This window comes from Anabrus simplex, chromosome 2, assembly GCF_040414725.1.
Source record: "Anabrus simplex isolate iqAnaSimp1 chromosome 2, ASM4041472v1, whole genome shotgun sequence".
Taxonomy (NCBI): domain Eukaryota; kingdom Metazoa; phylum Arthropoda; class Insecta; order Orthoptera; family Tettigoniidae; genus Anabrus; species Anabrus simplex.
Window position 1 is genome coordinate 243,715,335 of NC_090266.1, and position 15,531 is coordinate 243,730,865.

Consider the following 15,531-nt stretch of genomic DNA (forward strand, 5'->3'; position numbering starts at 1 on the left):
AAACTCCTGTCCTTGAATGAATCGAAATGCCACAGTAATGGTACCGTCAATTGCCATTGGAGTCTTGATAATCCCCAATGGGTATGACGGACAATATTTCAAGGGATGTGGCGAGGCGGAAGCGGGGGGGGGGTGTAGGGGGGAGAGGAATATTTGGCGTGGACCATATTTCTTTGAGGAACATCCATCAGAAGCACACTGTTTACTTTTTCTACGGATTGAACTCCCACCGTTTCTAGAAGATGTGGTTTCAACATGATGGAGCTCCACCACATGGTATGTTTGGCCGTTCGACACCATCTAAATTAGACACATCCTGGTTAATGGGTAGGAAGAGGAGGACCTTTCCCTTCGTCTACTATACAACCCGATTTAATGCCACTAGACTCCTCCTTGGGGGGGGGGAATTTTAAACAAGCCGTCTTTGCACAAGAACATAAAAATCCCGAAAACCTTCAAAGCGGCGTGTCGAGATGTGCACACCAGCACGAGCGCCTGCTTCCTTCATTTACTATTGTTCTTCTACTTTGGTTTCACCCAATGACCAACTGTCCTTGTCCAAATTATCAGCCTTCCTTAGGGTCACATAAACCGTCAGTCATTGAAAATGTACAGTGTATGTGAGACAAAATATCGCTCAAAATTAAGGAAGTAAAAAAATACCCGAGACGCGAATCTGCCTTTTCAAAAGACCGGCTCATTCCACCATCTTGCCATTTGCTTCCAAATGAGCTACTCTAAAACATAGCAAGCTGCTTGTAGATTACAGCTTATCCCATACACTTAACCAGGCAGGTCCATTCATGCGAAACAGTAGTCATTTGCTGCGAACGGGTGATTTCACTGTGAGGACCCGAATGCGTTAAATACGAATGATGAGACGTGGCGATATCTCCATCTCGCATAATACGGGATTAAATTCGACACAGATTAAATTCGTAGTTACATGACGAATACATATCATAACACAACATACTATAAAGGAAAATACTACATGTACTTACTTCAGTGGAAGGAATCTCCAAAAGTACGTCAATTTTACTGCAGATGAAGCAACCCACAGCTGATTTTCCCTTGCAGCATAGTTTTGCATCGCGTATACTTTCAGCTTTCTGTTTATGTTTCTAATGAAAATAAATGCCCTGGTTGTAATCACTGAAGCAAGCTACAGAATTTAATCACACCTAATTAAGGCTACTGAAGCTTCCTTCCCATTCCTAGGCCTTTCCTGTCCCATCGTCGCCATAAGACCTATCTGTGTCGGTGCGACGTAAAGCAAATAGCAAAAAAAAACTACAAAATATTGCTTCAAAGTCAGTTACAAAGTCAGTTATTGCATACAATCGTTCATTTGTAGAAGAAATAAACCGCCCTGTTGATACAATTTGTGTATGTGAATGTTCAGTCTTCAGCCCGAAGGCTGGTTGGATCCTCAACAGCTCCAATATTAGCTGCCATAGGTGGCCTAGGTATCACTGAAGAAGCCTACTAGAAAAATGAGGAGTGAGGTAGTATCCCGTTGCCTTCATCACTGAGCTAGATGTTGTTGTTGTTGTTGTTGTTGTTATTACATAACAGTCTGCCAAGCCCACTGAAATGCATGCACCAACCGACCCTATGAGCAATATTTTAACACCATTCATAACAGGGACTGGCTGTATAAGGAATGGCATTACTAGCATCGATCATACCTCAGTCACTTTCATATTGTCCAAACCAAGGATGAGACTGAGACAGGTCAATGAAAGTAACAAATTTATTCTAGCCTATACCAGAAGACATAGTGCACTGTAAACACTAGGTCTCGCCAGATCCATTCTTGTGGGCGTCTCGTGGAAATCTGTACTGTTCTAGGACCAATTAGTGTCGGGGCAACTGATTTTTATGTAAATGCAATGTACGCCGCAAGATATTTCAGTGCATTAGGAGTGATGCCTGGGTTCATAAAGTTGTCAACTGAACCGTAGAATGATTTTATTTTTCTTTCTTGCATATGTCTTTAATTAGTGACCATTGGAGGTAAATTATTATTATTATTATTATTATTATTATTATTATTATTATTATTATTATTATTATTATTATTATTATTATTATTATTATTATTATTATTATTATTATTATTGGAAAGAGCCCTTAAGGTCATTGAAAATGCAATGTCCTCCGCTTTCCATTTTGCTTGCCTTTCTCTGTTCACCAAGCTCCAAATTTGCCCTGGCGTGAAACAAATTGACAACACCTGTAGCTTCACTACGGTTTTTTAAAGTTTTTTGATGTTTTTGACGAGATACTGCACATCTCGGGCCGAGGAGACTCTTAAAAGTGTATTTTCTCTTCTTTAAAGCTGCTACCCTTCAACAGTGGTGCAATAGGTTTGTTTAGGGCCGTGATTTCTGTTTCATATTTGCTTTGAACTTCATCAAATTCCTGCCTTAACTTCTCAATTTCTTTCTCCTTTCACTCAATAGTTCATTTGTAAATATTCATTTCTTCTAATTTTCTTCTCATTTTTGCTTATTTATTGGTGACAAACTTTTAAGGGCTCTTTCCACCTCTCGAGAGGGAATGGCACCCGGATTCAACTTCTTTTTCAATGGGAATCCGAAAAATTCGTTATTTAAATCTCTTTCATAATCCTCGGGAAGGAGATAAATGGAACATACGCGAGCACTATCAATATTTATCTTGTCTTTGCGTTTACATTTCACAACCGTTCCCTTTTTAATGTCCTTGTTTTTAGGAAACGTATGAAATATAACTTGTGAGTAGTTCTTGCCAGGTCGAAACGGCAAAGTTATTATGACAAATCGTGCCGGTTTTCATTATGAAAAATAAAACCAATCACGACTCAGGAGTATAACAGCATAATGATCATTGACTTCGCAATAACACTGGGCATAGATATGACCAAATAACTGAAACGAATCTCATTAGAAGCACGGTGTTAGCGAACAGCAACGTATAAGGCGCGTTACATTTGAGAGTCCTCGCAGTGACATCACGGCGCGGCTCTGCTCAGATGGCGCCACGAGCTATGCATCCATGAATGGCCTACCTATTGTTTATTATACTTACGTTGATTCTTAGTATTTTCGCAATATAGTTAAAGACTAGGTAATCAACTGATAGGAAATCTGCGACCTGGGCGATAGCCCTAAATGCATATCACTGGCAACTTCCTGTTATACGAGGTTTGTCCGGAAAATACGTATAAAAGTTGAATAATAACTTTATTTGACAATTATTCAGGTATTACAATATGGTCTCCTTCAAAGTACTCTCCCTGAGACAAGATGCACTTCTGCCAACGCCGTTTCCACTGTTGATAACATTGTTGAAAGTCTTCAGTTGTGATGCTGTTCAGTTGCCGTGTCGTTTCTCCCTTGATGGCTTCCACATCACCCAAGTGCCGCCCCCGAAGCACCATTTTGCATTTCGGGAACAGGAAGAAGTCACAAGGGGCTAAATCGGGTGAATAAGGCGGGTGGTCTCTCACGGTGATTGAGCTTCGGGCCAAAAACTCACGCACAACGAGCGACGTGTGAGCGGGCGCATTGTCGTGATGAAGGATCCACCTGCCCCCTTGTGCCAAATCCGGTCGAACTCGGGCCTCACGAGCTCTGAGACTTGATGTTGATGCGCTGTTCCTCAATCAGAGAGAGCTCCATACCGACAGCAGGTGAAAACGGGTAACTTTCAACAAGCAGCCGCACACTGCTACTGACACGCAGAGCTCTCCGACTCGAACTGAGCGTTGAGAAGATTGGCGACAACAGCAGTGCCACCTGGCGGCTCCTCCACGATACGTGATACGTCACCCCGACGGATTTATACGTATTTTCCGGACAAACCTCGTACATACGTTTCTTTCGCATATGGGACCCTTTAGATAGTGCATTCAGGTTTTCTACTATTAAATATTGTGTGCCAGCTGTATTGGATCTTCATAACTGCAGAGGCCGATGTTTTCAGACAGTTTATAAACAGCGGAGGCCATAAAATTGCACTATAGTGGGGAGCTGGTTCACCTGGGTATATCATCATTTCTTTTATCATTTGAGGACTAAATAATGAAGTTACCATTATATGTATACATAGACAGGGAAGTGGAAGTACCCATGTCCCCTATTTCGAATACTGGGTCTACTGTACATCTTCGTAAACTCTGAGCCCGTTTTATGATCCTTGTTACTCCTTTCACATCTTAAATGTATTATCAGAGGTAGGAGAGCAGCGCCAGATTTGTTCTCCATATTTTAGGATAGAGTAAAAGTAGGCACAGAGGGTTCCTCTGCTGGTATTTGTTTGTAATATTCTTATTGCATAATAGCTATTACTTTATTTAGAGTTGATCTCATCAATATATGTGTGTTCGATTTTTTAGTCATTTCTGTCCATAAATCCAGAAACATTGTTTCCGACATTATGTTTATTTTCTTATTGTTTAATTACACTGAATTACTTTGCGTGAAAGTAAGTGCTTATTTTTATCAAGGTTTATTATTAGTTTATTATTGCTAAACAAGGAATTAAGTCTTTTCCATTTATGATTACGTCTTGTTGAACTATTGTAGTTTTTTATGACATGACTTGCAACATTATGAAGACAAAACTTTGACAATAGGAAATCCATTCTGTTGCAGGTGTTACTTGGCATCATCACCACGACTGTGATAGGGATCCAGATAGAAAAGCAAGATACTGGGGGAACCTCTCATCCCAAACATCTATACGACTTAAACTCACATTTGAGTCGTTCTTTTGAGGCCGAACGTCGCACAGCCACTAGTTCAGTGGGTGGCTCTAGCACTCGTACGTCCTTGCCGTCGCATTACTTCGACCGAGGGACTCCGCCACTAACGGTGAGGCATCATGGTCTCTCTAGCAACCAGTTCCAGCGGCAGCGTCCTCATTCAGCACCTGCTCCGCCGTATGCTGTTCAGATGGAGCCATTGGTGCAATACTCCCAGCGCGACCCACTCTACCATCAACAGCAAAAGGAACTCGCTGGCAAGACGTCAGAACAAAGTATTAACGATCTTCCACCAGTGAAGAAATCGTCTTCAACGCAAACCACATCCCTTGCCCAAGTGCACAAGACACATCACATCAGTTCAAGAGACCATAGTTCAAATTCACCGTTAGATGAGAAACAAACTTCTAGGTCTGACGCAACTAAACCCAATCAACTCCCTAAAGGCGTGTATTATGCACCGGAGAATCCTGAACTGCATGACAGTGAAGCGCAAGGTGATCATCATATTCCCATTCACCAATATGGACCCCATTACGGTGGTGGGCCATATTACATCCGTGAACCTGAGCCTATAATTGAGATTATAATCAAAGAATCTAATGAATCTCTCCCTGCACCTCCAACTCCACCTACTCCACCCCCAAGACCGCCCACTAAGGAACCCGTTCACGTGTTTTACGTCAAATACAAGAAGGATCCAACCAAGTATGGTAAGGATAGCTTGATATATGATGCCCCAGTGCCAGCAGTAACACCGCCGAACAAAAATAATGAACCACATCCTCCACCATCACATAATGAACCACTGGTTACAGCACCACCACCACCTCCTCCACCGACGACAACACTGAGAACTATCATCCGACCAGACTCTGAAACTTACATTGGCTCGGGATTGCACGTTACATTTGGAGAACCAAGTGAAGAAAAGATTGACACATCTGTAGAGGAACAGCAACCGTCAGATCCAGAACCAGCAGTCGCTTCTCCACATTCATCTTCATCATCACAGCAGCAGCAACAGCAGTCTGCTCCCCAGCCAGTGTTAGCGCTACCGCAACAGATTCCTAGCAGCGCACCTTCGCAAAGACCCCCTTTCCCAATATTCTCACATCAACATAAAAGGCAGCCTGAACCGTTCCACCAATCACCACCGACACAACAATCTGCATTTCAACAACAACAACAACAACAACAACAACAACAACAACAACAACAACCCTTCCAGAGGCCCATACAGCAAGTTCCATCTTTCCCACAACAACGCCCCTCTCAGTTTCATCAGCCTCATCAACAACAACCTTTCCAACATCAGGCCTCCCAGCCTCTGTTTAGACAGCTTCCATCTCATCAACAACAGGGGCCACAAAGACCTAATTTTCAACAACCCCAATTTCCACGTCAACCGTTGCAGCAGCAGCAGCAACCAGGTAGGCAGCAACCCCATCAGTTTCAATCACCACAAAATTTACATCATCTTCAACATCAACAGCAAAGACCATTCCAACAACCTATACCATCCACTACCCCACAACGATCACAGTTTCAACAACCATTCCGGCCAGGAGATCAAGCAACGTTCCAAATTCCACAACATCAGAATCTTCAACAACAAAGAAACAACATACAGATCCAACCTTCAATAGCTCAACAGCCGTCCCAGTTCAGCCTTCAGCAACAACAGCATCAGCAGCACCAGCATCAGCAGCAACAGCACCAGCAACAGATTGCGCAGCAACAACAAAGGCAGCAGTTATTCTTGCAGCAGCAACAACGGCAACAAACTATTCAACATCAACAAAAACTACAGCAACAGCAATTTCAACAACAACAATTGCAAAAACTTCACCAATCTAACACGGAAATTCTACCATTCAGAGGAGATATTGTACAGTCCATTCCTCAACTGGAAGAGCACCAGGTTCACGCAGTGAAGAATCGTCCATCTGGGCAGCCACAAACACAGCTTCCAAATCATGCATTACCTGGTACTAAATTTCCTGATAGTCCATCACCAAGTCCTCAACTTCGTAACCAACAACTGCTACATCAACAGCAACAGCAACAGCAGCAGCAGCAGCAGCAGCAGCAGCAGCAACAACAACAACAACAAAATCAATTTGGTTTACAGCAACACAATAAACAGCAACTGCAGCAACAACAACAACAACAAGAAAATCAGAAGCACCATATCCAGTTCCAGCAGCAGCAACAGCAGCAGCAGCAACAACAGCAGCAGCAACAACAGCAGCAGCTACAACAGCAACAGCAACTTCTTACGCAGCAGTCCCAGCTACGCCTTAACCAGCTTCAAAGTCAACAACCATTTTCCCAAGCCCAAGCACTTCGTCAGCAATCTAATCCAACAACCCCAACTCCTACAGTTTCGACAACCAAGTCTCAAAAGCTTTTCTCTCTCCTTCCATCAAGCACGCCATTACCTGTACAAGTGACCACTGCTAATCCTAACAAACTGGAAAATACACCTTCAAAAGATGAAGGAAAATCAACTGAGAAACCTAAGAAGCCACTACCTACATTGCCAGATGAAGTACCAGAGGATCTACGCCAGCAACTGTTAACTTCTGGAATTCTGAGTAATGCGGATATTCAAGTACTGGACTATGATAAAGTAGGGGATATTCCGATTGAGAGTCTACCCCCAGAAGCCCTGGAAAATTTTTACGCTTCGGGAAGTGCACCAGTGCCATCTGTTGTTGCTGCTAATGCTACAAATTCAAGTAAGTCACCGGTAGAGATGAAGGTAGTACGATACGATTCTACCTCTCCAGACGGACAGCAAGTAGCTGAAAAGTATGTTCGCGAGGATGCCACCCAGATAGACCCCGTGGTTCTGAATGATTCTGGATATAATCGGTACCTGCCTCTGAAAGTTAGCGGAGCCCAATTTCCACTTCCTGATGTGCCAGAATTACGAGGACGCAATGTGACCAGCGTTGTGGTATTAGCTCCTGTCGATTATGACTTTTTGCAGAACCCTTCGAGCCCATCGAAAAGCGAGGACGACGCTGAGAGGGAAGGACGAGCGGCTTCCATAGAAGTGCAAGGTGTGCGCTTCGTAGGAGGAGATATTCTTAAGGATCTAGTTAAGAACCCAACTGCGGAGAACTATAAGCGATGGCTAGATCAAGAGAAGACCACAGCTGCAGAAAAGCAGTCAATTGTCCTCTTAGTTTTAGAGTAAGTACATAACGCAATATATCAAAAATGAATGTACTACCTCTTAAAATACTAACCACCACCTCTCAAAATGAAGTACTTTTATGATAATAGACTGTAGATATAGTACCAATGGCGATCCCACTTCTTGTCTTCTTAAAATTTACCTTTGTAAGTCTCTATTTTGTTGAGGATATCTAAAGTGAAATACGAAAATCTTTCCAGACTGGAAATCTTATTTTTTATGAGCGAATTCGCGGGGATTTTAATGTTGATACGTTTGCTGTTTGCTAAATATAAACTCAAAAAAATATATACCGGGCGTGTCAGCTAAGATGTTCACCTCAAGGAACTCGTAAATATGTTGTCAATTTCAGTAATGTTACTAACGGGCTCATAACTGAACTTGCAGTATTTTTTCCTGTGTGTCAATATTCCCTGGATATTGGTACTAACTTTGTATTTCTCAACGGAATTCTAAGGTTGTATACACCTAGCATTAGAGACATTGCCAATTCAGGGGAGTGATTCGTTTCCAAATGTCCGGCTCCTTGGCTAACTGATTATCATGCTTGCCATTGGTTGAAGGAGTCCCGTGTTCGGCTGCCGAACCGGATCGATAATTTTAACCTTCACTGGTTATTCCTGTGACTCAGGGACTAGGTGTGTGTGTGTGTTGTTTTCAACGTTAGGTTTCATCTTACGCACGGCCCCATTCTCACAGACGTGGATGTCCTCCACCAGACCTCTCCAGAGGCCACGCTCTATATTATTATTGTTTTCCCCACTATCGGCAGCCCTGAAAATGGTTTTCCGTGGTTTCCCATTTTCACACCAGGCAAATTCTGGGGCTGTACCTTAATTAAGGCCACGGCCGCTTCCTTCCAACTCCTAGGCCTTTCCTGTCCCATCGTCGCCATAAGACCTATCTGTGTCGGTGCGACGTAAAGCCCCTAGCAAAAAAAAATTATTGTTTTCAATATTCAACAAATACTTGTCGAGAAAACGGAATGCCTTCAAACATGCTTCGTCTGCCAGTGATAATGCCCGTTTCAATGAATCACCAACGAGGTAACCAAGGCACACCCTACGTGCAGAGTTTCTTTACCTTCTTCTGACAACTAGGTACTTGGTCTACTGTACCATTTGGTAACACGAAAAAGGAAAATGAGAAAAAGTATTCGACAGTTTTAAAAGGACAGCATTCGTTCGAATAGCGTGGCCCAGGGATGTAGAACGAAGCACTGTTGAAGGTATGCCGTGTTCACGAAAAGTAGGCTACTGATCGGATCTTAAAAACAAAATATCGCATTTATGAATTTGCATTGCTCATATCTTCAACGTTGGGTGCAGAAACCAGTGACGTTCTATAGTATATTAAAATACAAAGTCAGTACCATTATCTCAGTTACCTGGACAAATACGTTAAGTTCGATCATGAGTCCCTTGTTATCATTTCCGAAATTGAAAATAGATGTTCAATATCTTTTCTTACATGATTTTTAAAGAACTCGGTAATTTATTGTCGCTTGGTGAATTATTCCCTTCCCTAATTCCTCTTCATATAAATTAATATTTGCCCCAATTTGTCCTCTTGAATTCATATTATATCTTCGTACTATGATCCCTCCTACTCTTAAAAGCTCCACTCAGCTTTATTCGTCTACTAATGTCATTCCACGCAATCTCTCCACTGACAGCTCGAACACACCGCTTAGTCGAACAGCTCGTCTCCTTATTCGCAAGTCTTCCCTGCCCAAAAATTTGCAACATTTTCACACTCCTATGTCGGAAATTACCCAGAACAAATCGTGCTGCTGCTTTCCATTCGATCTTTTCCAGTTCTCGTATGAAGTAATCCCGATGTGGTTCCCACGCACTGGAACCATACTCTAATTAGGGTATTTTTTGTTTACAAGTTGCTTTACGTCGCACCGACACAGATAGGTCTTATGGGACAGGAAAGGGCTAGGGGTGGGAAGGTAGCGGCCGTGGCCTTAATTAAGGTACAGTCCCAGCATTTACCTGGTATGAAAGTGGGAAACCACGGAAAACCATCTTCAGGGCTGCTGACAGTGGGGTTCGAACCCACTATCTCCCGAATACAATTAGAGTCTTACCAGCGAATGAGTTGCCTCTGTGGATCAGTGGTAGAGTGTCGGCCTCTGGATCCCAAGATAGCGGGTTCAAACCCGGAAGAGGTAGTCGGATTTTTGAAGGGAGGAAAGAGGTCCATTCGACACTCCATATCGTACGATGTCGGCAGGTAAAAGATCTCTTGTGACACACTTGGTGTTTACCCGACAAAATTAATTAAATCTCAGCCACAGACGTCCAAGAGAGATTCGCTTTACTCTGTCATCTAGTGGGCCTTTAGTTAAACGGAACGTCGAAATTGACGAGCGGGCAGCCAGATGGCAAAACATTCAAATGTTTGCACACGGCAGCTGATGCCATGCGATTATTATTATTATTATTATTATTATTATTATTATTATTATTATTATTATATTACCAGAGAATTATACGCCCTCTCTTTTACATCCCTACTACAGCCCCTAAATACTCTCATAACCATAAGAAGAGATAATTATATAACCTATATTTATAACATCGTTTATGTGATTTCGCCAATGAAGATCCTCCCTTATATTAACCCCTTAGTAGTTACAGCAGCTTGCATTCGAACCCCATTGTCGGCAGCCCTGAAGGTGGTTTCCCATTTTTAACCAGGAAAATGCTGGGACTGTAACTTAATCAAGGCCATGGACGCTTCCTTTCTACTCCTGTCCCATCGTCGCCATAAGACATATTTGTGTCGGTGGGACGTAAAGCAAATTGTAAAAATAACAAAGTACTTACAGTGGTCCCCGTGACGTACATTCACCCTATCAATACAGAAATTAAGACTGAGAGGACTTTTCCTCTTGGTGAAACTTAACCTGACTTTTCATCCCGTTACAATCATACCATCGTCTGCTGTCCATTTCATAACATTGCCCGGGTGTGGAGGGGGGGGGGGTTAAAGGGTCACTCACAATCCTGTAACTTACTTACTACTCTATACATGCGGTAAAGACGTGATCGGTTCGCCCGGAAGGACGTGGGTTCGAATCCCCGTCAGGAAGTCGTAAAATTTAATAAACGAGATTTCCACTTCCGGAGGTGCATATGGCCCTGAGGTTCACTCATCCTACACCAAAAATGAGTACCGGGTTAATTCCTGGGGGCAAAGGCGGCCGGATGTAGAGCTAACCACTCTACCCCATCACGTGCCAAGGTTAACAATGGTGGAAGCCTTCACCTTCCACTCCTCCAAGGGCCTTCATGGCCTGTACGGAGGTGACTTTGCTTTGCTTTGCTATACAGTATAACAGTACCTGCAAAAATTACCTGTGATTCCAGTCCTTGACTCATATAATCGATATAAATTAGAAAATATAAAGGCCCAATAATATCGCCTTGTGGGATCCCTCTTAATTCTTACAGGATCAGATAATGATTCGCCCACGCTAATTCTCTGAGTTCTATTTTCTAGACATTTAACCACCCATTCATCCACTCTTTTGTCTAGTCCAATAGCCCTTATTTTCGTCAGCAGTCTCCCACGATCTACCTCATCAGAAGCCTTGGATAGGTCAGTAGCGATACAGTCCATTTTACCTTCAGAATGTAAAATATCTGCTATATCCCGCTGAAATCCCACAAATTGAGCCTCATTCGAATAACCTTTCCGAAACCCGAACTACCTTCTATCAAACCAATAATTATATTTGCAAACGTGTGTAATATAATCAGAAACAATGCTTTCCCAGTGTTTACTTACAACACATGTCAAGCTGACTGGACTGTAATTATCCGTTTTATGTTTATCACACTTTCTCTTGTACACTGGGGCTACTATAGCAACTGTTCATTCATTGTCAATCTGTATACTCGCTCTACGTGAAAACAAGTATATATTTCCATATCAGAGTTGAAGAAAATATAATAGATGGAAAAGAACAGATTACAGAATATTTCTAATCCTCCGTTCAGGATTTAGTGAGACTGGAGAGGGATAATTTACTTGTAATCCACATTACATTTAAGTTAAACTGCTGTGAATATTTTATGGCACAAGTAAAATCAAATCATTCCTGAAATTGAGAAGGGCGAGATGTATTCTAAATTCATGAAACCTGATAATAAATCATCGACAGTTAGCTTAATGAAAACTACACCACACTTACATACCTGGGGAGATCCCTAACTAGGGCTGAAGTGGTACCCATGAATAAATTATGAAGCCCGTTTTTATGACATGTACCTAGAGTCGACACGGTAGTCATAGTTGATTGATTTGGTTCGTTAACTGCTTGTTCGCACTTTCGTCTGGAAGCATCCGTTCTTTCGGCTAGAATAGTACCTTCATACCATTCTCTTGTAAGACCAGCAATCATTTATGTATTTTAATGTCATTTTCGTGAATAATTAGTAAGCTGTGCCGAATGACGTATCGGTGTACCTAGAGTAGCATTCCCTTCCTACTAGACATTGGGAAAGACATTTTAATAGGAAATCTTACACATGTGTGTACTTTATCTCACGTTATTCCTTACGAGATGTTTATAACTTAAGTAATATTTGAGCAAGATTTCCAGATCCTGTCTTTCATAAATTTTTCCAACGACTTTCCTTCAATCTCTTCGTGAAAATGTGGATTAGTTTCAGGTCTTGTGTAAGTGGGACTTTATGTAAAATAATGATGAATTTATCGGAAGGTTATTGTCGTCCATAGTTCTCATATCTAGTTCATACTCGTCATCTTAATAGTAGTAGCAGTAGTAGTAGGAGAATGTGTAAAATATGCAATTATACATGCATAATTTCTCACTGCTCATTCACTCTCTCAATCAACCAGTTGACTAATCAATTTCAGTCACCCATACTCACCCATTAGTGCTCGCATACTTTAACCCTACCACAAGAAATAAATTTCATAATTAATCCATATTGTCAACCAAAACAAGACAGAAGGTCATAATGATTGGGTAACTCCACCTTTATAATACTGTACAATATTACTTACACCAGACCTCAAACTAATCCACATTTTCACGAAGAAATTGATGAAAAGTCGCTGGACAATTCTATGAAATAGAGGATCTGGAAATTTTGCTCAAATATTATTTAAGTAATAAAAATTGCATAAAGAATAATGTGAGATAAAGTGCACAAATGTATAAGATTTCCTATTAAAGGAATAAAAAGGAATAATACTGCACAGTATTGTACAGCTGGAGTTACCCAACCATTAAGACCTATCTTACTTTTATCTCTGTCATTCAATCATTCTCTTACTCACAGATACATGTGGTAATAGTTTTAAAAACAATGTTTCTGTCTATAATATATTTTTTGTTGGTGTGTGGATTGATATTTTCAAATACGATTTATATGCAGCAGCAACCTTACTGCTATGTAATCATGTACCGGAACAACTGCCGAGTACATATTACTCACTGATGTGCTGAATTAACTCTTATTTGGTAGTAAAAAATGATTCCTTTGTGTTTTCAGCTCTACGGCGGACAAGAGTAGCAGCGACAGCAAGGATAAAGAGATTTTCATGTATGATGTGGGCACACAGAAGGTGAGTAAACTGCGAGGAGAACTGAGTACAGCTTTCGTGGAAGTAGCTGAGGCCAACGCCAGCAGTCAAGACATTGATAATCTCTCAGCCTCGTCCTCGGAGATCATGGAACTGCGGCAGCGGGCTCCTCTGGTTGATGGCCCAACTGCAGAAGCTTCAGAAGTATTTGAACAACGAGTACGCGCCGAAGAAGGCGATCTTTCTGTAGAAGCATCAGAAAATGTTGCACATTATCAAGACGGTGATCTCAGTGCAGCAGCATCAGAGAACGAGCCTCAGTACGACGACGGTGATCTTTCTGTTGAGGCCTCAGAAGATCATCCCACGTATGAAGCCCAGCCTTCGGACCTCGCTATTGCATCTGCAGATGAAGTGCAGGTTCCGAGCAACGTTGTGTATATCAGTTCCGGTTACAGCAAGACAACTACGGTGTGATAGCAGCGTTACTAATGTCCCAGTCACACGCTAGAATATTCTCACAATGTTCTGGAATAGAAAGAGATTTTCTTTCTTTCCATTGGTTTCATTCTAATTTCCAGTCTCTCAGTTTAATTAAATATGATATAACAGAGATGAATTTATGTACCATAATGATGCTCATATGGTAAAATGGAAATCAAGCTACAATCGATTATTTTTAGCAAAGATGTTTCCATAGTTAATTCAGATTAATTTAAAGTAAGGCAGAACTGGAGAACTAGCATTATTTATAATTTAATCACCCTAGTAGAATGACGCCAATGTTCTTCAGACCTACAAGACACATCAACATAAAAATCATATTTACGTGTTACTCCAAAGACACAACTGAAACATAAGCAGACACAGATGGGAAGTGCGTGTTGAAGAGATTGGGGCAGACTGTTGCTTTGTAAAGAACTTGGGTAGCTGCCATATGTCTGATGTATGCAATGAGGAGAGAGTCGTTGAGCAGTGGGCACTTCTTCATTCCGCTACTTTCACTTCTTGTTTCAAGTATCGTGCCAGAAAGAATTGAGGAACATTACTTATCGAAGTGAGTTTTGTTCTTGAGTGATATTTACAAGCTACAGCAACTTACGATACTTCTCAGATTACGAGTCAGAATGTGAAATAACAAAACAGTAACGGCTTTGACAAAATGAAAGTGACTGAGGTATGAGTGATGCTAGTAATGCCATTCCTTCTGCAGCCAGTCCCTGCTATGAATGGTGTGAAAATATTGCTCATAGGGTTGGTTGTTGCATGCATCTCAGTGGGCTTGGCAGACTGATATGTAATAGCAACTTTTGGCTCGGTGAGGAAAGCAACGGGAAACTACATCACTCCTCATTTACCTAGTACGCCTCTTCAGTGATGCCTAGACCATCTATTACAGCTGATGGCAGAGCTGTTGAGGACCCAACCAGCCTTCGGGCTGAGGACTAAACATACATACAACAGTATTGAATCTTCGCTGAATATTCTTTTCCTTCCAGATATTATCTACAACAGTCCATGTTGGAGGTTGTGTGGAACAGAAATATTTTAATAATACTCATATCAAAACTGAAGTGGCATTAAAATTTTCGAGTAGTACCCGTACCGAACAGAGTCTGCCTAGCCTCGGTGGTAAAGGAGTGCTCTCTTCACCTGGAAGAAATGGTTTCGAGTCCTCGTCAGGAAGTCGAACAATTTAGAAAAGATATTTCCACTTCCTGAGGGGCACGTGGTCCTGTGGTTTACTCAACTTACACCAAGAATGAGTATCAGATTGATTCCTTGGGTTAAGTGCAGTCGAGCATGGAGCTAACCACTCTACTCACTTTCTGTCGAGGTTATGAGCATTTACTTTCCACTCCTCCATGGGAGTAAATGCGGTCGCGCATAGAGTCAACCACTCTACCCACTTACTGACGAGGTAATGGGCCTCTACCTTCCACTTCTCCATGGGGGTACATTCGGTCGCGCATAGAGTTAGCCACTCTATCCACTTACTGCC

The 15,531-nt window shown here is 41.8% G+C and overlaps 1 protein-coding gene across 1 annotated transcript; it reads left to right on the plus strand.

Annotated features, from left to right (window-relative positions):
• The first annotated feature begins 255 nt into the window (after positions 1-255).
• Positions 256-14,006, plus strand: LOC136863503 (uncharacterized). The gene is given in 3 exon segments (XM_068225969.1): positions 256-276; positions 4,644-7,961; positions 13,515-14,006. Coding segments are annotated over 3 exon segments (3,831 nt in total).
• The last annotated feature ends 1,525 nt before the right edge of the window (positions 14,007-15,531 follow it).